A 21,333-nucleotide genomic window follows, 5' to 3' on the forward strand; every position below is an offset into this window, starting at 1 on the left:
TGCCCAGATCCTTCTCTTCACTTCAAAATGCTTCTGCAAGGTCAAAAGAAGCTTTTGGGTCAGATCGGAGCTCTCGCAACCACAAAGATCAGAAATGGAGGAGTCACATGGCTAAGGGACCATTTTGAGCCCTGTTGGCTCATGAGCTGAGGTAGGTCTGTGGCTCCATTTCCTCCTGGTCCTCTCAATAAATTATCTGACCTTTGGTAAGATCTAAGTGGTTTAGAAAAAAATTATAGCAATTCCTTCACAAAGTCATTCTGTGCAGAGCCCCATCCAGGTACACAGGGTATAAGAGAGAAAGGAGACAAGAGCTACGTACAATTGTGCTCGTAATCACATCTGGGATCAATGGACAGGAGAGGCTCTGCAGGCCATCCCCAGGCATTCAATGTGATATGGCGATATCCTGCACCTCATAAATTCATTGTTAGCTCGTTTGGTTGAAGGAACATGAAATTCATTATTATTGAGCTTTCCCACATTTGGAAACATTAGATGTCAAAAATCTTCCCTTCATTATCAGGCATTTTACTTTATCTCTAATTCATTGCCTTTCCTGTTGAGGTCTGAGCGAAACAATTTCAATTTCAAAAAACTGTTGAAGACTTTTTTTGTTTAAGAAAATTCTTCGATAGTATAATTCTAGGTATTAAAAACAGACTTTTAGCTATGTAATTCCTGGGTGGTTTGACTCCAACCTTTTGCTCTTGTAATCCGCAATGAAGTGCTGGTACTTGCGACATTAGAAGTCTCTGTGTAATGTAATGCAATATCCCTTCTGACCACTGTGGCACTGCGCCAGGGAAATCCTTGGGCAGAGTCAGAATACAGCCAGCAGTTGTGGGCTACAAGTCATCATCAGTGCCAAAGCCCACATAGCTAACCAGGCAGACAGGACCACACAAAGGCTGACCTATCTTTGCTCACTTAGCTACTGCTTTGAATGTCGGACAGCACCCGCTTGACTTCCGGGTCAGTAGATGACCCCAACTACTCAGGGCTGATATCCAGGACATATCCCTGGCACTGAATACCTAAGTTCAATTTAACCCATGGCAGTCAGTGACATTAAAACTGCTCATCACTGCCAGGTGAATATCGGGAAAGGGGCATCTGCCTCTGTTAGGGAGTCAAGAATGCCTCCCAGCCCTGACCACCTCTCATATCATCCCGATCCTGTTTCTGGTGGATAATCTGAGAAAATGAAGCAGAAATTGTACCTGCTCTCCTTTGGGACCTGGTGAGTCAAGTTGACCCTAGAAACAGGAATATGGCAAAATGTGAATGAAGGAAGCCTGTAAGCAAAGCCATCCCGCAGTAAAGACCCAAGTACAGCAAGTGAGAAGAGCAAGCTTCATCTGGAAACCCAGGTGAGCAGTGCTGGAGACCCAGCGGGAGCACCCACAATGTCTATTAGGACAGGCATGTTCAGTGTTTGAAGAAGAGAAGATGAATTTAGAGTCAGAAATTAAGATAGGATCTTCGTTTCAGAAAGAGCACAAGAGATAGAGTGGAAATGCCAGTGACAGCAGCCGATTCATGCATCTCTGAGAAGCCCTGGAGATGTTTCTCATATACTGACCGGTACACCAGGTTCTCTGAAGCCTACAGCGCTTGGTTCCCCTTTGAATCTAGTTTTTCCTATCAGACTGATTGCATTCATGACATCTTCAGGAATTGTAGGGCAGACTTCACAAGGGTCTCCCTGTCAGACATGAGACAGTCACATTAAGGAAGGGGGAAAAGGAATTCTTGAGCACCACTGAACAGGACAGCAAAGGCAGAACCCTGCTTACCTTCTCCCCTTTGAAGCCAGGGATTCCCGGTCGACCCTTAAGGACATAAGAAAAAAAGAAAAGAAATCATTCCTTCCAATTCAAATATTCAGAAAGTGGAAAATGGAAGATGGAGGCAGGAAGTCTCAGTATCCTGAAAACAAGACTGTCCTACAGCCCGTAGTGAAGACACTGAAGACACAAATCCAGGCTTAATATCCAGAATTCACAAGAGACATGGGAGCGAGAGCCTCTCTGGGATGGGGGGGTGTTCTTTGTCAGAGAAGATCAGATGCTTCCCCCCTCCCTAAAATGTTTCAGTAGCCTCTTAGAAATGCAAGCTATGTTCAAATGTTCAACGGGTTAGCAACCACACGCTACACCCAACGCACATGCCCAGACACCCACTCCGATGTATGAAATGGCTGCAGTCACAGTTCCGATGTCCCTAGTGCCCAAAATATAGCACTACAGCTACAGAGGTCTAAATCTGGGGCAATGCTACAGAGAAACATCTCACCCTGTGATCCTCCGCTACCATGAAGAGTGTTCTCAGTGAGCAGACACAGAGCTGGTACCCAATCACAGCCCTAAATATATTTAAAATTTCATAACCTAATCAAAATTCTAGGCGGTGTACACGAAGGATATTTAAAATTAACAAGGATCAGCACCCAAAGAAAGATGTGGTTGCCATAATGACACTACGATGACACCAGCATACAAAGACACCTCGGGGCACCTTTACTTTGAACAGCTCGCAGGGTTCAGAAAACACTTACGGTTTTCCCGATGGGACCCTCAGGTCCAGGCACTCCAGGAGATCCCTAGAAATCAAAGAGAAAAGGCCGAAGAGAATTTAATATCAGGATTCTGTGTGATACGAGTTGCCAGTTTCGGTCCTGTGGGTGGGTGTGAGTGAATGTGGGGGGAGTCTGATTCCTCTGGACCCCATCTTTCAACTAGAGAGTTGCGCGGGGACAGAAATCCCACCCATCCCCGCCAGGATCCTCTCTGTCCCCGCCAGGATCCTCTCCGTCCCCACCCGTCCCCGCTAGGATCCTCTCCGTCCCCACCCATCCCCGCAAGGAATTACCTCCATCCCCGCCCATCCCAATAAAAAGCAGCAATTACTTCTAACAGGATCATCAATTCCACAGTTTCTTTTGTGTTTGCGCTGCTGTTTTCCTTATGGAATCTCTTTGGTGGAACCCTTTTTTTGTTTTCTGTTCAGGTAATTAACTTATAAACCCCCTCTTTTACTAAGGCTGACGTGTCCATTATATTATATGGACAAACCCTGCTTCCAAAGCCTTCCATCCCCGTGGGAGTCTCGTTGGCTAGAGCGGGGTCCTCGTGGGAGTATCGTGGGTTAGGGGGAATTCCCACGATCCCCGTTACCATGCAGACCTCTACTTTCAACACAAACTGAAGTATTTCTTGTGAGATGGGGCATTTGTTTTGGAGGGATCTAAGTTACGTGTCGCTGTTATTAATTAGTTAGCTTACTTTTTCTCCTTCTGAACCAGGAGGGCCACCAGGGTTACCCTAAAAAAAACAGATCAGTAGCATCATTCAGCTACCCTGAAGACAGACATAGGAAGGGCAAACAACTAAGATGGTTTCATCTACCCTGGGCACACCGTGCGGACAGTTACAGTTCTCTCCCCCCCTCCCCCAATATACAATGAGGACATCCACCCCAGGCACATAATGAGGAATAATACAGTTACCCTGGAGCATGATGACCAGTTGCGTAGTAATGGGGGCTGAGAGGGCGATACACCCCAGGCACCATCTTGGTGGGGGCACCCCCCTCCCGCTCCTTCACCCCCCCCCTCCCACCACTGTGTGCCCCTTCCCTTCCCCTGTACCTCTTTAAGATTCCAGGCACGAGCAGCAACCCCAACTTGCTGCTCCCACCTGCTTTGGCTCTTCCTCTGACATCACTTCCTGGATCCATGCTTAGGAAGTGATGTCAGAGGAAGAGCTGACACTGGTACAAGCAACCGGTTGGGGTTTCTACTCGCATGGGGAATGTTCAAGAAGTAGATGGGGACGTGAAGGGGTGCACGCACACCTGGCAGGAGGGGGCGGGGAAGCGGATGGTGATCATTGTTACAGTTACTCCAAGTACATAATGCAGAGTTCAATTCAGCTCTTACCGGCTTTCCTGGGATTCCGATTCCTGGGAGCCCTGGCAATCCAGGTGGTCCAGGTTCTCCTGCTAGACCCTCAGGTCCAACAAAACCCGGGTCTCCCTACAACAGAGAGAAAACCCGGAGGTCAGGTATTTAGTGACCATTTGCAGATATCCAGATTTCTTCACTTTCACCCATCAGCCGGGAGGGGAGGGAGGAGATAATTATCCACATTCCTTAATGCACGTTAAAATTAATTATTGCAGGAGTCACAGTAATGATATGCAAATGCATGTAAAACATCTCATTACTCTGTAAACCAAATAATGTGGTTTGGGGTGAACACAGCAAGCCACGTTACTCCTGGAAAATCTGGGAGCACTGAGTAGCCCAACTAGAAACCAAAACTCCTAGGAGCTTCTTAAAGGGGTTGGCACTCCCCTCTTCCCCAATCACATCTCCCCAGTCCCAAAGACACCCCCTCATGATGGCCATGCAACAAAAACTTCCTCCTCCCAATCTCTCCCAAATAGAAGTCCCCCTCCCAAATAGTAAAGGTAAGGGTAATGGATTTAATGAACTGCATTATATTCTATAGGAAGTTAATTTTTTTTGTCCCTCGTGGGCTCAGAATCTAAGTTCTACAGTGGGAATTGAAGTGAATTGCCCAGGTTCTTATCCCACTGCATTAACCACAAGGCTACTCCTCCTCTCCTGAAACCCCCTCATCCTGAAGATCCCCCACCTTAGGTAATCCCTGGTGTCTAGTACATAAGAACATAAGATTTGCCGCTGCTGGGTCAGACCAGTGGTCCATCATGCCCAGCAGTCCGCTCACACAGTGGCTCTTAGGTCAAAGACCAGTGCCCTCACTGAGTCTAGCCTTACCTGTGTATGTTCTGATCCAGCAGGAACTTATCTAACCATTTTTTTGAATCCCTGAAGGGTGAAGAAGAACTTCCTTACGTTTGTACAGAATTTTTTCCCTTCTAACTTTAGCGGGTGCCCTTGGAGAAGGTGAACAATCTCTCTTTCTCTACTAAGTCAATCCCCTATCTTGAATGTTTCGATCATGTCCCCTCTCAGTCTCCTCTTTTCAAGGGAGAAGAGGCCCAGTTTCTCTAGCCTCTCATTGTACGGTAACTCCTCCAATCCCTTAACCATTTTTGTTGCTCTTCTCTGGACCCTTTTGAGTAGTACTATGTCCTTTTTCATGTACGGCGACCAGTGTTGGATACAGTATTCCAGGTGGGGGCATACCATGGCCCGGTACAGCAGCATGATAACTTTTTCAAATCTGTTTATGATCCTCTTCTTAATCATTCCTAGCATTCTGTTTGTCCTATTCGCCATCACCGCACATTGCGCAGACAGTTTCATTGACTTGTGTACAAGTACTCCCAAGTCTCTTTCCTGGGGGCTCTCTCTGAGTATAACACTGGACATCCTGTATTTGTGCATATGTAGGGTCAGGGCAGGAGCAATCCCTAGTCACTCCTGCCTTTTGCTGATGCTGGGTTCAAAATGGTGCTGACCTCTAGCTGCAGTACCAGAAGACTACCACTAGGTGTCAGTGGCACCATTCTGAATCTAGCATCAACTGATGATTGCTCCTATCCTGAATGGAATGGGAATGAGACTTGATAAACCACCTTTCTGTGGTTACAATTAGAGAATGACATGGGGACAAATTTGTTCCTGCCCCTGTGGGATCTATTTCCGTCCCCGTGGGTTCTGTCCCTGTCCCATCCGTGTAAGCTCTGTCTTCATCTGCACAAGCTTCAAATATGTAGCGATTAGAGCTACAGCCTCAGCATCCTGAGATTGTGGGTTCAAACCCATACTGCTCCTTGTGACCCTGGGCAAGTCACTTAATCCCACCATTGCCCCAGGTACATTAGATCAGTGGTCTCAAACTTCCAGGTACTGTTTTGAGGCCCTCGGTATGTTTATCATAATCACAAAAGTAAAATAAAACAGTTTCTTGATGATATGGCTCTTTAGCTATAAATGACAATATTATTATTAAGACTTAGCCAAAAGGAAAGATTTATAAACTATTCAGAGTTTTACCTCATGCAAAATTGTAATTTCTTTAATAAGACATTAACTATTTTTTCTGAGGCCCTCCAAGTACCTTCAAATCCAAAATGTGGCCCTGCAAAGGGTTTGAGTTTGAGACCACTGCATTAGATAGATTGTGAGCCCACCAGGACAGGGAAAATGCTTGAGTACCTGTTTGTAAACCGCTTTGAGTGTGGTGATATAACTACAAAAAGGCAGTATACAAATCCCAATCCTTTTCCCTTTCTTTTACATGTGTTAAAAGGCAAAGAATGTGTGTTGGGGCCATAACAAACCTGAATAACTACCCTGCAAATGGATAAGTGTTGGTAATAAATCAGCTTCTACAGCCAAAATACATCTGTTTACCAGTATGAAATCAATTTTAAAAAGCCTTTTATACCCATTCTTGAGTGCATAAATGCTTTCAACCACTTGTCTTTGGTTTCAGGAATTAAAGCCACGCCGCACCGCTTTCTCTGGGACTCTCCATCGACACAGGCCATTGTGTCTCTGACTCGCAGATGTCACTATCTGCGCTCTTCTCTCGCTGCTCACGCATACAGCAGTTGAAGTAGGGCTAATTATCCAAGCCGAGGTGTGGGAGCTGTACTTCATGTTAACATGTAGGACATGGGGTGGCACTAGGGGTTACCAGGACATGTCCGGGGGTTGAACAGCTTTTCAAAACTCGGCACTTTGTCTGGGTTTTGAAAAGCTTCCTGTCAAAATCGTGTCGGGAGGGGGTATCAATGCAGTGACATCACGCGCACGTGTGGATGCTATCTGAGGGTGGGGCTGGGGCAGAACTGGGCGGGTCTGTGGGCGTGGCCATGGATCAGGCTTTTCCTTCTTGAAAATCTGGTAACTCTGGGTGTCACTTACCTTATTTCCCTTTGGCCCCAGTACACAAATCTCTCCTGGTCTGCCCTATTCAGAGAAGAAAAGAGCATCGGTTGAAATTATTAACCCACAGAACAGGAAGAGCTGGAGGCAGATTGCATTGGATTTATTAAATCTGATATACTGCTATATACTTTAGTGTTAAAATGAATCAAATTCACATAGGCCTGAATTCTATAACCGGTGCTGTTGTCGGAAGCCACCTTAAGAGTGACCGCTGACCGAGTGTCAATCATTCCATGGGCCCGGCCCAGCCTGGCCTACATTTCTCATGCCTACCTTTGATGTGAATCAAGCCACCTAACACCACTTCTGGCGTTGGCCATGTCCACAGTGGCGTTAGGCAGCCTAAAGCATCTGGGGCCAACTGGTTAGATACTGGTAGGCGCCTTGAAACTCAATCAAAAACATCATTTAAATGGTGTTTTTTTTTAACTGAGCTTGGGCGCCTACCAGGCTTGTTATGATCTCTAATGTTGCTCTTCAGGTTCGTAAATGTTATTTTACCCTTTGGAAGCTTCGTACAATCAGACCTTATTTTAACGATTATTAGTTCAGGCATTCATACTAGGAATACTGGACTACGGCAATATTGTCTATTTGGGAGGTCTCCAAAAGAATTTTTATCGACTTAGACTGATACAGTGGCCATGTCTGAATAATATGAGTATATGGAGACATGAGAAGGTGGGGGGGGGGGAGGAATGATGGGGACAGTGGGGAGAGACACCAGAGAGGGTGAAAGGAGGACAGACAGATATCATGAATTTACACGCAATAAATGTAATCTCCATATGAACCAGGCAAGTAAAACAGAAATGGCTTCATCCTTACATCCCGTCCTTTGGTGCCAGGCTTCCCCTGCTCTCCTCCATCGCCCTTTTCACCTTTCTGGCCCTTTAAGATATAAATAGCAAACATGTCAATGAAAAAGTGACTAAGACGCAGGGATGGGTGTTAAATGTTGCTCTCGCCCAGACACACACCCTGCCGAAAACTCATGGCTTTCATCCCACAGTGATGTGAGTGTAGGATGACGCAAAGCTTGTGGCGTTTTTAGCGTTGATGCTCTGGTCCAGTCCAGAGGCAGGATAACCTGAACACGACTCACCCTGAGTATGTCTACAACCTAATAAGTCAATATCTCCCACTATGGAAGACACGAATAGAGGAAAGAAGAAATACTGTATAAGGATTAAAAGATAACAACAGAGTTAAAGGGGTGATGTGAGTCGGAGCAAGTGAGTTATCACGACTGAAACCCGAATTGGGTTTAAAGCTCCATATTCTGAGGCTTTTTTGCCCTACAACACTTGAGTATAAAATTGAAGATTCTAAGCCAGTGTTTTTGATCACAAAAGCAAAAGCAAAAGAAAAGAAGCCGTTAGGTGGTTTCAAGTCAGCACGATTCCATAGTAAGAGATCTTGACCTTTTTTTGGACCACGTGGTCAGACGAATATAATAATAATAACTTTATTTTGTATACCGCTATACCCAGAGAGTTCTAGGCGGTTCACAGCAATTAAATTAAGATTACAGACATAGAGAAACATTGGAGTTAGAGGTTATTGTAGTTGACAGGAGTATGCAAGAATGTACAGTAGTATTTACAGGAAAGTGTGGTCATTGAGTTAAATTGGTTTGGTGGGTACAATAAGAGAGGAAGAAGAAGGTTCTCGTGAGTTGGTGGGAGTTGAGAAGTGAGAGGGAGTTAGGGATTCTGTCCATGGAATAGGTGGGTTTTGAGTTTTTTTCTGAAGTCAAGGTAGGTAGGGGGTCTTTTACTAAGGCACGCTAGCCAATTTAGTGCACCCTACATGTTAACGTGTCCATTATATTCTATTTACGCGTTAGCATTTAACGTGCGCTAAACTGGCCTGCGAGCCTTAGTAAAAGACCCCCCGTTAGATTACCCTGAAACTGGTCAGCTGGTAAGTCAGAGTGAAGATCACCCTCAGCCCTACCAAAACCAAAAGGACTGGGTCATGTTGCGATGTATCGTTTGTCCACACCAAGACACCAGAACACCCAGCGAAGAGGCTCATCTGCTCCCCTTAACTATGTTCCTCATGCGCTTTAAAAATGGAGTCAAATGCTGGCTCCATTTTGGAGATCTTGTAGAGAATTACCCCTTTCAATGGTGACATTTGGCCCTTAGCTAAGTTATGCCTTTAAAGAGGCCTCCTACATTTGGCAGTGCCAGTGACACAAAGAGCACCTCTGGGCATCTGAAAAAGAGCTAACTTTAGATGCTGGCCTGTCTAGAGTTACCAGACATCTGAATTTCCCCGGGGATCCAGACGGCTTAAAGATTGAAACAAATCACTGTCAGGCAGGAGAGCAGGCAGCGGGATTGGGGGCAGGACTGGGGCGTAACAGGGCAGGGATGGGTGGAATTGTGCGGGCCTAGGGGGTTCAGGTTTTCCAAACAGAAAATCTGGTAGCCCTAGGTCTGCCCCTTTGAATATTGGGCCCCTACCTCCATGAGGAACGGTGAGTGTGCTCTCTGGGTTATGAAAGGGGCTTGCCCAGAACAGAAACCCTCCCTCATAGACCCGCTCCATTGAATCATGGGAATGTGAGTCTCACCTTTTGTCCTAATGGTCCCTCAGGTCCAAGGATTCCTGTCTGTCCCTGCAGGTGGAAGGGAAAAAAATAAATAAATGTTTCAATCTCTCAGGACATGTGTAGCTGTCTGCACCTCTGTATTCTGGGACGAACTGCAGGAAAGTACCATGTCTGTAGACCTTCAAATTAATTTTCATGAACAGTGTACAGAAATTTACCCTAAAAACAAAGTTAAAAAATAAAAATGGTTAATTTTCCAAAGCAGAGGGGTGGTGGCCTTAGCTTCCTCCTCCTTCGGCTAGGGAAACAGTCATTCCTGAGACATCTGGAGAGAGCACTCTCTTAGGCTTCCAAGGCTGGTGTCATGATTGATGCAGTTTCCCGGGCTAGACCACCTAGGTTGTTGTGGCTTGAGATGCATTAGGACGGGCTGCCATTTTAACGTTTGGAAGAGTCTACAGCTGTCCAATGGGACTCTGCTGCCTTGTCTTCTTTGGATGTTCAGAGCAGATTATTCAAGCTCAAGGGATCAGGCTAGACTTCAGGGGCAAAATGTGGTTTTGATCAATCTCTGGGAGAATCGCAACAGGAGGCCTCATCTCTGTTGCTTTGTGCACTGAGCATGTTGGAAAGAGGAGCTTAAAGTGTCCTCCGGTTGTCAGGGCATTCTGCCTTTTCAAGGGGAAGGAAATGGAGGTAGTGAACCCTGTGGAACAAAGTTTCCGATAGTCCACATCTGAAGTCATCCTGAAAAAAAGGATCATGAAATTCCTAGAATCTAATGGGTTACAAGATCCAGGACAATATGGCTTTACTAAAGGTAAATCGTGCCAAACAAATCTGATTGAATTCTTTGACTAGGTGACCAGAGAAATAGATCAAGGAAGTGCGCTAGATGTAATTTACTTAGATTTCAGCAAAGCCTTTGACACAGTTCCTTATAGGAAGCTCTTGAATAAACTTGATGGGCTGACGTTAGGGCCCAAAGTGGTGAAATGGTTTAGAAAATGGTTGATAGACAGACACCAGAAGGTGGTGTTTAGTGAAATTCGCTCAGACAAAGGAAAGATGAGCAGTGAAATGCCACAAGGCTCGGTGTTGGGGCCAATTCTGTTCAATATATTTGTGATTTGCCTTATTAGACCATTCTTCCAACTTTTGTAGATCCTTTTTCATGTTTTCCACTCCCTCTGGGGTATCCACTGTGTTACAAATCTGGGCATCATCCGCAATGTCTGGCAACTAAAATTCAAGAAGGAGCTGTATGTGCTAAGAAGCAGGAGGCTGATATGCATGGGCAGGGATAGGGAACTTGGGGTGATAGTGTTTGAGGATTTGAAGGCAATGAAACAATTAGCCGGAAGGATGCTGGGCTGTATAGAGAGGCATAACCAGAAGAAGAAAGGCTGTACAGGTCATTGTTGAGGCCCCACTTGGAGTACTGTGTTCAGTTTTGGAAGCCACATCTGGAAAAGGATATAAGAAGGCATGAAGCGGTCCAGAGGAAGGTGACAAAAATGGTAGGGAGTTTGCGCCAAAAGACGTATGAGAAGACATTGCAAGACCTGAATATGTCTACACTGGAGGAGAGGAGGGACAGGGGAGATAAGACACAGACATTTAAATACTTGAAAAGTATTAATATAGAAGCAAATCTTTTCCAGAGAATGGAAAATGGTAAAACTAGAGGGCATGAATTGAGGCTGTGGGGTGGCAGATTTAGGAGTATTGTTAGGAAATTCTTGTTCATGGAGAGGGTGTTTTCATGACAGAATTCAAAAGAGTGTGGGACGAGCACAGAGGATCCTATGATTGTAAAATGAATGGTTCTTTTGAAGAACTAAAGCCGGTACTGGGCACACTTGCAGTCTGTGTCCTGTGTATGGCATTCAGTTTAGGAACATCCTGGAGAGATCTCTCGGTCTGGTGAGACTCCTATTGGCTGCCCTGCAGAGGCTGGCTGTAAGCGGCAACATGCAGGGACTCTGGGAGATATTTCTCTACCGGGCCGAGTGCAGGCGGGGGGATTAGCTGAGCCAGGGCATCCTGGAGGCTCCTTGCCACTGTATCTTGTGGATCCTCCGCTGCTGCATTCCGATGAGGATATCTGCTGGAGGAAGATTCTCGGGCCTCACTTCTCTTCATGAAGTCTCTCAGTGCCCTCTTCCTTAGCTTGCGTGAACGTGGTGACATGTGCACGCAATGCAAGCAACACGGAAACCTCGAGCACCGGATCCAATCAGTGGGCGCACAATTCATGAGGATCCAGTGTGTTCATCCTTCTCCTGCATCCCAGTCGTTTCTTTAGATGATTCAGGCATCTTCAAGGTGATGAGTAGAAAAGTTGTAATGGAGAGCTGTAGAAAATCCGACCGATGGGAACAGGCGGAAACTAAAGACTGGGGATTAGGGGGAAGCAGGGGGAAATGGGTAGGGCTCGGGCATGCCCAGTGGGGCCCGGGCACTACACGTGCTCAGAGAAAAAAAAAAAAAAATCTCTCTGAGCTATTGGAGAGCTTATCCGCAAATTGGGAGCTGTTGGGACAACACCCATATGTGGCTGACTCATCCTGCTTGTCCTAGGAGAACCTAAGGACTTTACAGGCTATGGCCTAGAAATATCAAAGGAAAAGGCAATTTAATTTAATCATGAATTAATAATGGACAGACTGGATGGACCATTCAGCTTTTTATCTGCTGTCAATTACTATGTGACTATCCTGAACACTCAACGCACTGTGGACAAGTTTTGGAAGCTCTGAGAGTGCTTCATCAGGCTGCTCTCCAAACTTTCCCCTTCCTTTACAAAGCCGCACTAAATGATTTAAAAAGGGGACTTTTTGAATAATTCAGTTGTTGAATCACATTCAGCTTTTTCCTTAAATAATATGCATTTAATTTCTCCTTGTAATATATGTTGACTACCTCCACTGTTATTGTGGTCTATGAAAGGGGATTAAGAATTGGTTATATTATAAGAATTTTTTTTATCTTTTTTTCCCGTCTTGAATTGCTTTCCTTCTCTGGGTTTCATGTAGCAAGATGTATTCTTGTGAATCTTATTAGAAACTTATAAATAAAAAACAAAGCCGCGCTAGCGTTCAAAGCTGGCTGCCACGGTAAGGGTTCTGACACTCATAGAAATCCGCCGTGGCCGATGTGGCTTTGTTAAGGAGGGGGTTTATCTGGGTACTTGCCCAGTTAGTGGACGGAGAATCACTGCTAACCAGTTTTGCTCTGACTCTGCACCAGACTACCCAGGCGTCAACTGGAAAGTGCAGCAGAGCAAATCCTTTAAACATTTTTATCACAGCTACTTTCCAGAAGGAAACTCCTTGTTGGGCAGCCATATTTTTGGTTGCTGAGTGGAAGACAATCTTCAGTCACTGGAATACTTAATTACCTGAGCAAATTCCTTTTGAAAGTTGTTCCTCAGATTTGTCTACGTCAGATGACCCTGACTAAACCAAGAGCACTGTTTGGAAAATGGAAATCTAACCAGTCTCTGCACCCCCCCCCCCCCCCCCCCACCCAGCCCTACTGGAACATGGATACTTACTGCCTCTCCTCGGTCCCCCTTCTCGCCCTTCACACCTTCCGCGCACTAAAGATAAGAAAGACATCATGAGAAATGAACTTTGCACAGTCAGCCCAAATGTCACCTCCTCAGCATACAAGGGCCCCGGTGTCAGCTCCTCACTGCCCTGGCTCTCTCAAATCTGGGCATCTGCTGCCCCTTTCTGACACACCAGCACAGAGGGCAAGAGAAGGGGATAGACCACCTTTCTGCAGCTTCAATCAAAGTGGTTTATTTTGTGCCTGGGGCAATGGAGGGTCACATGACTTGCCCTGGGTCACAAGCAACTGCAGAGGGAATCGAACCAGGTTCCCCAGAAACACCCTGTCCTTCCTGATCACAGCCATATTGGTTTTACCTTTTTCTTAAATTAATTTCCCACATCATTTTGTCCTGTACATTTGTCTTGACTGGCTTCTGAGGGTAAAACACAGCTACAGAGAAAATAATGGATGCGTTATTTTGCTCTCTCCAACTGAGCTCTGACAACTGTCCCCACTATTTGAACTCTGTGGTCGGCATTGCTTTAAAGCATCATTTCCACTGATACCAGGCTGATATCTAGACGTCACTGGTGAATGCCGCTACAGCACCTGTACCCCAGTAACTGTCCAGTGGTACCTGGACAGCCTGTCCCCAGACCACACCGGTGCTACTCGGAGAGTGCTAAGGCGGTCAGTGAAAATTTTCAACAGTGCTATCCAGATGGTGTTGCTGAAAATCATGGCTGGCTCAATTCTAGACCCAGAAACTTTATAATTCTCATTTCCTCTGTCTTAACTTGGTATTTTATTTCCCTCCCAATACTGAGCCCAGGGTGGTCAGTGAATTGAAAGGCGTTGGCCGTCATGAGCTGAATCTGATCCGGATATTCAGGGCTGGGTCTAATCTGGGCTCTGGCATTTGATATCTGGGTCACAGGTGGCCACCAGAAGTTACTGGATCAGCACCCTTTCTGCTGTCCTCGCTTTATTTAGGCAAGGACCCCTTTAGCAAGCTGAAAATCACCATCAACTGGGTAAGTCCCAGCTCCGTCCTCAGACTGCCCCAGCCCTAACCAGATGTCAGAGGACTTATTCCGTAGCATTAACTGGTTAGGTGCTGTAGTGTATATACTCTTGGGGCTGGCCAGTGGGATTTAACCCAATAGGATCCCTTTGAATTGTACTGTAACCTCCTTTGCCAATCTGCCTAAAAGGTGGTATGTGAAACGAATAAAGATAATCCTAAGCTCTATGGAGCAAGGACCTGTCTCCTAGCAGCAGTATTAGGACTGACCTGCAGGGGGCCCTCAGGAGATGTCCGGACACAGTCTGCTCCCTGCAGCAGAAAGAGAATAAAATGTGAAAACTCACTAGAAGCAAGAGGCCCCCGACTATAAATCGATCCCAATCAATTAATAAAGACTGCACAGCCCCAAACCTAAAACATTCTCTTTCCTCTCTTTGGAGCGCATCCATACTGGTGCTCGGGCTTTTCCTGTGCAGGCTGTGATGAATGTTCAAAATGAAATGCATTTCTGCTCTGAAAATACCCCCAGAGAATTTAAGCTCTTGCATTTTCAATGAATGCTTTTTATCACAGGGCTAAATTACAAACCTCTGTGTGCAAATCCAACGGCAATCCTGGGGATGCCCCCCTCCCCCCCCCCAAGGTCTGGGTGAAGTAACATTTGTACAGGTGGCTAATTTCCACCCTGTTTCAGCTATAGAAGTGATTTTTAGATCTTCCCTTTCTCTAACTAATCTGGACTGAAACAGCAGAGAAAAAGTGTCTCGTGTTGTGAATTTCATTCAGATCAACTGAGGCTGATACTTAATGGTATTTTCTGCTGACAGACCTGCATTTCATCAAATCCAAAGCTTGCTTTGCAGAGCTCCCTAAATGCAGAGTTGTTCAGAACAACCGATTTGATGTTCACAGTTATTAAAGGGTCACGATCCTGTTTATTAAATCCCCTTGGTTATGATTTCACAGTATTAATCAAGCACCATGCTGTGTCTCACTTAGCACTGGACAGAGAGGGCATCAAAACAATTATGTCTCTCACTCACCCTGTCTCCTTTCTCTCCCTTAATGCCGAAGGCTCCATGTTGTCCTCTCTCACCTTTTGTACCCTAAAAATTAATTTAAAAAAAACATCGGTTTAGAGATTGTCATGTAACTTGCTCAAGAGGGAGGAACCACCAGTCTTGTCATTTCAGGTCTCAAAACCACATAGCAAGGGTCTGAAAGGCATCATGAGTGAGAGAAAGGTGTCTGAGGACGTCATCAGGAGATCAGAAACTTACCCGTGGGCCTGGAGGGCCAAGTGTAACCTGAGGATACAAAGACAGCAAGATTAGAATTCATAAAAAGGTCAACCAATGCTCCGAGGATGTGAAATTTTGCACCTTCTACTTGAACTTAGGTAAAACCTGTGACAGTCTCTTCTGGGACCAGGAGCCACCCCTGAGCAGAAATAGCTTTGTGAACATGATTTCAGCATATCTAGATTTGCACCCCCATCTTCCCCCGGCACAACCACCACTACCTGTGGGCTGTTTTTTTATACCAGGAGAATGGAAGAGCAGAAGGAAATTGTCCTCCTCAGTCTTGGCTGAATTGCAGAGAAGTTGGCGAGTCGTTAAGGATGGTAGAGAGCAGAGCAGGAAGTACTCAGTGGAGATCAGACAAGGTCACAGAGAGTTTCCACGGAAAGAAAAAGCTACTGGATTCCAACATCTTCCAAATCCAAAGTCCACATTCATTGCTCTTTTGTTACGGAGCCACTGGGGCCCTCCAGAGCCCAGCTAGTATTCCATACAACCAGCTTCAATGCTAAGACCATCCTGGGATAGGAAGTGCTGGATTCGGAGGGATTAACACTTTCCTGCGACAAGCACCACTACAGAGAAGGGTACCCAAGCACCAGAGACTGGCTATGTGCATTCCCACTTTATACCCTTTAGGAAACTCTGAAAAATGCTGAAATTTCAGAGAATGCAACCTGTTTCTAGAACACAACTTCCTTCTGCTCAATCCATAAGTTCAGACCTGATGATAATTGCCCCCTTCCCCTGTCATTTGTGGTTGACACCCATGGACTCCCTGACCCTCTCCTGTCTAGGAAACAGGTGTTAACAGAAATATGTAAATCTTTTTCATGCATATTCATTAGGAACATCCTGAAGACCTGAACCACTGGGATCCCTTGAGGGCTGGAGTGAAGACCAGAGGTCTAAACCCATGAATTCTCTGTTTCTCTACAATCTGTAATCTGGACCCATGGACTGTCCTCAGCCTGTTGTCTGGTTTCCATTCCCAGGGACCCCCCCCCCCCCAAATCCAGGGTCCAAATCCATGGACTCTCAACAATCTTCCAATTCGCTTTGTAGCTCTCTTGACTCTCTACTGCTCTCCCTTCTGAGGAGGAAGGATTTGGGGGATGATACATATTCTGGGTTTTCTTGAGAGCTGTTGTCACCATAGATGGTTTCTTGTTTATTTTGACCAACCGAAGAGAGAGCATGAAAAACATAACAGTTGCCCTGCTGGGTCAGCCTAAGGGTCCATCTAGCCCAGAACCCTCTTCTCAACAGTGCCCTGACTAGGTCACAAAGACTGAAGGGAGAGAGCAGGTGCCAGAAAGAAGGAAGAGAAGCAGGCAGTGATCGAAGAGAGAGAGAAAGAAGAGCAGAGAAAGGATGGGGAGGGGAGAGAGAGACCCTCCTAGTCCTTGAAATAATAGGGACACATTGACCAAAACTGAGTTCTATGCAGAGCAAAGAAAGAAGCACAAAATCATTTCAGAGTCACTTGAACTCCTCAGCCGACATAATACCATGAACACTTGTAATCCTACAAATTTCTGAAACAGATAAATCTTCAGTTATTCTTTTCAAAATAGGATTCACTTTATATCTCTTGGTAAATTATTCCAGTAAGGATAAACGGCACCCCTCCCCCTGCTACGTGTGTTCTCCCTTCCCTTTTTATCTTCTCTGGCGTGAGCGGCATGCCCGTGTCGGTGTCGGCTCGTCATTTGACGTCACTTCTTAGGTGCAGGTCCCAGAAGTGACATCAGAGAGAATGCCGATGCCAACGCGGGCAGCAACCTTGCACTAGGGAAGTAAAAACATGTGCGGGCGAAGGCATGGAGAGAGTGGAGGAGGACTTCTCCCTCCCCCGCACCCCCCTTACTATTCCACTGAACTATTCCATTCTTTATTAGCTTGATATGGAAATATCAGGGTCGATATTCAAAGCAGACAGAGCTCCTGGCCGGTAAATCTCCTCTTCGGGGCTACTTTTCAGTGGCATTTGAACTGAAAATCTGCTATTTTGGGGGTGTTCCCGTGCTGGAGTTGGTACTTAGAAGATTAAGTGCCAATGTCCAGCACTTACCCAGCCACAGGACCACACAGAAGTCAGGCCTATCTTCAGCCGCTTAAGCAGTTGGGTGTTACTCAGACATTTAGGGCCTCTTTTTCGAAGCCGTTTAGCCTGGGCCACTGCAGTAACTGCTCCAAAACCCAGAGGGATTTAAAGGGCTTTGGGACGGTTGCCCTATAGCTTTGTAAAGTTTGGGGTTAAGTTTGGTGTCCCGATTTCGGGCCACAAAACCCTGAACATGTGGCCCTGCCCAGTCCTGCCTCCAGCTCTGCCCCATTCCAACCTCCCTGACGAGCTCCGGCCGCGTCTGGAGGGCCTGGAGCATGCACGGATGTGTGTGACGTCATCCACCCATGGTCAGATGCCTTCCAGATGCGGCCAGAGCTCATCGAGGCTTTCCAAAATCCAGACATACTGCCGGGTTGTGGAAAGTCTGTCCGGGCATGTCCAGGTTTTCTCAGACGTCTGGTAACCCTAGTTCAGATGTGGCCTGGCATTACATTTCCGGGTTGAGCGCAAGCAGTGGTCAGCAAAATGTTGATCACTGCTAAGTGCATATCAGGGCCCCTAAAGTTTAATATAATTTTGTATTTGACCCCTTTAAAACTGGGGAATCGGTTTCTCTGGTGTTTATTATTACTGGTGGAAGGAAATTTTAATAGATGACCCTAGAAGATCTTCTGAATCAGAAAACAAAGTTTAAAAGTGTCTACAGGAAGCCAGTGCAAGGGGGTTAACTCTACCAATGGACTGCTGTATTCTAAGGGTTGAAACCACTTCCACACTCTCTCCATACAACCAGCAATAAAACCTTTACAATAAGCTAAAAGCCTGAACAGTCAACACAGTTACAAACTCATAAACGTCTTCTTGGTCAGTAAATTAACCTGTTCATGGATCAGTCCCACCTGCCCCTACCCCAACTTCTAAAGACTCTGGCTGAACACATGCAACCCTCACCCCTATTCCCTTCAGTTCCCCTCTCATAAAGGCCAAAAGCAGCTGCAGACTTACATTGGCATCTGATGTCCTTAATACACAGGAAGGACACTGGAACAAAAGAAACATTGGTAAGATACATCTGAAAGATGAAATGTAAAAGGCCAGCACTGGTTAGAGAAGCAGAGATATTGAGTCTCACATTAATGTGAAGGTTCTCTCACTCTCACACTCTCTGAGCCCCTCTCTCATTCGTTAGGACTGTGTGTCACTCATTTGAAGGCTCTCTCACTCTCTCCAAGTCCTTCTCTCACTCGTTAGGACTGTGTCACACTCATTTGAAGGCTCTCTCACTCTTTCCAAGTCCATCTCTCACTCGTTAGGACTGTGTCTCACTCATTTGAAGGCTCTCTCACTCTCTCCGAGTCCTTCTCTCACTCGTTAGGACTGTGTCTCACTCATTTGAGGGCTCTCTCACTCGTTAGGACTGTGTCACACTCATTTGAAGGCTCTCTCACTCGTTAGGACTGTGTCTCACTCATTTGAAGGCTCTCTCACTCTCTTCGAGTCCTTCTCTCACTCGTTAGGACTGTGTCACAATCATTTGAAGGCTCTCTCACTCTCTCCGAGTCCTTCTCTCACTCGTTAGGACTGTGTCACACTCATTTGAAGGCTCTCTCACTCGTTAGGACTGTGTCACATTCATTTGAAGGCTCTCTCTCTCACTCTCTCCGAGTCCTTCTCTCACTCGTTAGGACTGTGTCACAATCATTTGAAGGCTCTCTCACTCTCTCAGTCCTTCTCTCACTCGTTAGGACTGTGTCTCACTCATTTGAAGGCTCTCTCACTCGTTAGGACTGTGTCACATTCATTTGAAGGCTCTCTCTCACTCTCTCCGAGTCCTTCTCTCACTCATTAGGACTGTGTCACAATCATTTGAAGGCTCTCTCACTCTCTCCGAGTCCTTCTCTCACTCGTTAGGACTGTGTCACACTCATTTGAAGGCTCTCTCACTCGTTAGGACTGTGTCACATTCATTTGAAGGCTCTCTCTCACTCTCTCCGAGTCCTTCTCTCACTCGTTAGGACTGTGTCACAATCATTTGAAGGCTCTCTCACTCTCTCCGAGTCCTTCTCTCACTCGTTAGGACTGTGTCACAATCATTTGAAGGCTCTCTCACTCTCTCCGAGTCCTTCTCTCACTCGTTAGGACTGTGTTTCACTCATTTGAAGGCTCTCTCACTCTCTCCGAGTCCTTCTCTCACTCGTTAGGACTGTGTCTCACGCATTTGAAGGCTCTCTCACTCTCTCAGAGTCCTTTTCTCACTCTTTAGGACTGTCACACTCATTTGAAGGCTCTCTCTCTTGTTAGGACTGTGTTACACTCATTTGAAGGCAGGGTTACCATATGACTCCAGAAAAAGGAGGATGGATTGAGACATCCAGGTTTTACTTCCTTTGCTTTCAATGGAAGTAAAACCCGGATATCTCGATCCATCTTCTTTTTTCTGGAGCTATATAGTAACCCTATAATTGAAGGCTCTCTTGCTTATCAGAGATTTCGGTATCACTCAACTGATCTTGATCTGTTTTCATTAGAAAAGTAAACCAAGCCCTCCGACCACTAGGAAGTCTCAGCACTCCATCCTGCCGTTTGCATCCCTTTTCCCTTAAACATTTACCCAAATTGCTTCCCACTTTGTGTGCGCTCTTTCAGAGGCTCCAAAGAAAAGCCACTATCATTTAATGCTGCCTTGATTCATTTGCAAAGTGGTTCTGCACGTAAATCATTCTAGCTATATACCCTGGATGTTCTGTCTGAAAAATCTCACTCTTTGGCCTTCAATCTCACTCCGTGATGTGGTAAATCTCGCTCTTTGGGATGGTTTGCCCTTGGCATCTCTGTAATATATAGCCATTTGGGGGTCCATCATGGCGGTGAACAAAGAAAGCGTTTAATAGCGGAACAATTAAAACCAAGACAAAACAGACATAAAAAAAAAAGTCTCAAATGGCCGAAGCCAGGGGAGGGAGAGCAATGGCAGATTAATACAACCTAAACTAGAAAATACTGCAGGACGCAAAGGAAAAAGAGGGGTGAGGCCAAGCAATCAAATCAGAATGGAAAACTGGTCTCCTGGAATTCAATTTATTTATTACCTTGAAAAGTGGACTAACAGGGCTTCTGGACCATTTCATTCCTGAAACCAGTGCAAGGACATCGATATTCAAAGCTAATTAACTGGATAGATGGCTCCTTTTCAGTTTTAGAGCCTGTGAAACTATTAAATCTTGGCTGCAAATCTTTTCCAGCCAAAATGAAAGGTTTGTGGACCAGCGGCGTTGTTTAAAGTTATTTGAACAGTGCCGGTGTCCAGGAGGGCATATCCTGTACTCCCACCGAGTGTCTGATTTACTTTAACTGCATATCACCCCTTCAGTGTGATTCCTGTCTTCAGCTCATCTGAAGCGCCTAAGCTTTGGACTAAAAATAGACCCCAGAACTCTAGCTTCAACTGAGTTCCCTAGATTACACCTTAACTTCATTCATTTGTCTGACATGGCCACCAGCCTTCCCCCTCCCCATTTTTAAGGGACTTATTTTTAGAAGCTCTGTGGGGAGGGGTTTTACTTATGAAGATCTAGTTTCCTCTCTCTTAAAGAACATAAGAACATAAGCAATGCCTCTGCTAGGTCAGACCTGAGGTCCATCGTGCCCAGCAGTCCGCTCATGCGGCGGCCCAACAGGTCTAGGACCTGTGCAGTAATCCTCTATCTATACCCCTCTATCCCCTTTTCCAGCAGAAAATTGTCCAATCCTTTCTTGAACCCCAGTACCGTACTCTGCCCTATTACGCCCTCTGGAAGCGCATTCCAGGTGTCCACCACACGTTGGGTAAAGAAGAACTTCCTAGCATTCGTTTTGAATCTGTCCCCTTGTAACTTTTCTGAATGCCCTCTTGTTCTTTTATTATTCAAAAGTTTGATG

At 45.8% G+C, this 21,333-nt stretch overlaps 1 protein-coding gene across 3 annotated transcripts in view; it reads right to left on the reverse strand.

Moving 5' to 3' along the window:
* COL16A1 (collagen type XVI alpha 1 chain) overlaps nt 1–21,333 on the reverse strand; it is a 144,096-nt gene that overhangs the window by 65,632 nt on the left and 57,131 nt on the right. For all 3 annotated transcript variants that reach the window (XM_033956124.1, XM_033956123.1, XM_033956122.1), the window contains exons 11-24: nt 18,421–18,456; nt 15,324–15,350; nt 15,087–15,149; nt 14,311–14,352; nt 13,015–13,059; nt 9,477–9,521; nt 7,721–7,783; nt 6,869–6,913; nt 3,944–4,039; nt 3,288–3,326; nt 2,561–2,605; nt 1,800–1,835; nt 1,586–1,708; nt 1,224–1,259 (exon numbers count right to left, since the gene is read on the reverse strand). In XM_033956124.1, the coding sequence (XP_033812015.1) occupies nt 1,224–1,259; nt 1,586–1,708; nt 1,800–1,835; nt 2,561–2,605; nt 3,288–3,326; nt 3,944–4,039; nt 6,869–6,913; nt 7,721–7,783; nt 9,477–9,521; nt 13,015–13,059; nt 14,311–14,352; nt 15,087–15,149; nt 15,324–15,350; nt 18,421–18,456 (741 nt within the window). The remainder of the gene's footprint in view (nt 1–1,223; nt 1,260–1,585; nt 1,709–1,799; nt 1,836–2,560; nt 2,606–3,287; nt 3,327–3,943; nt 4,040–6,868; nt 6,914–7,720; nt 7,784–9,476; nt 9,522–13,014; nt 13,060–14,310; nt 14,353–15,086; nt 15,150–15,323; nt 15,351–18,420; nt 18,457–21,333) is intronic.

This window comes from Geotrypetes seraphini, chromosome 8 (assembly GCF_902459505.1).
Source record: "Geotrypetes seraphini chromosome 8, aGeoSer1.1, whole genome shotgun sequence".
Taxonomy (NCBI): Eukaryota; Metazoa; Chordata; class Amphibia; order Gymnophiona; family Dermophiidae; genus Geotrypetes; species Geotrypetes seraphini.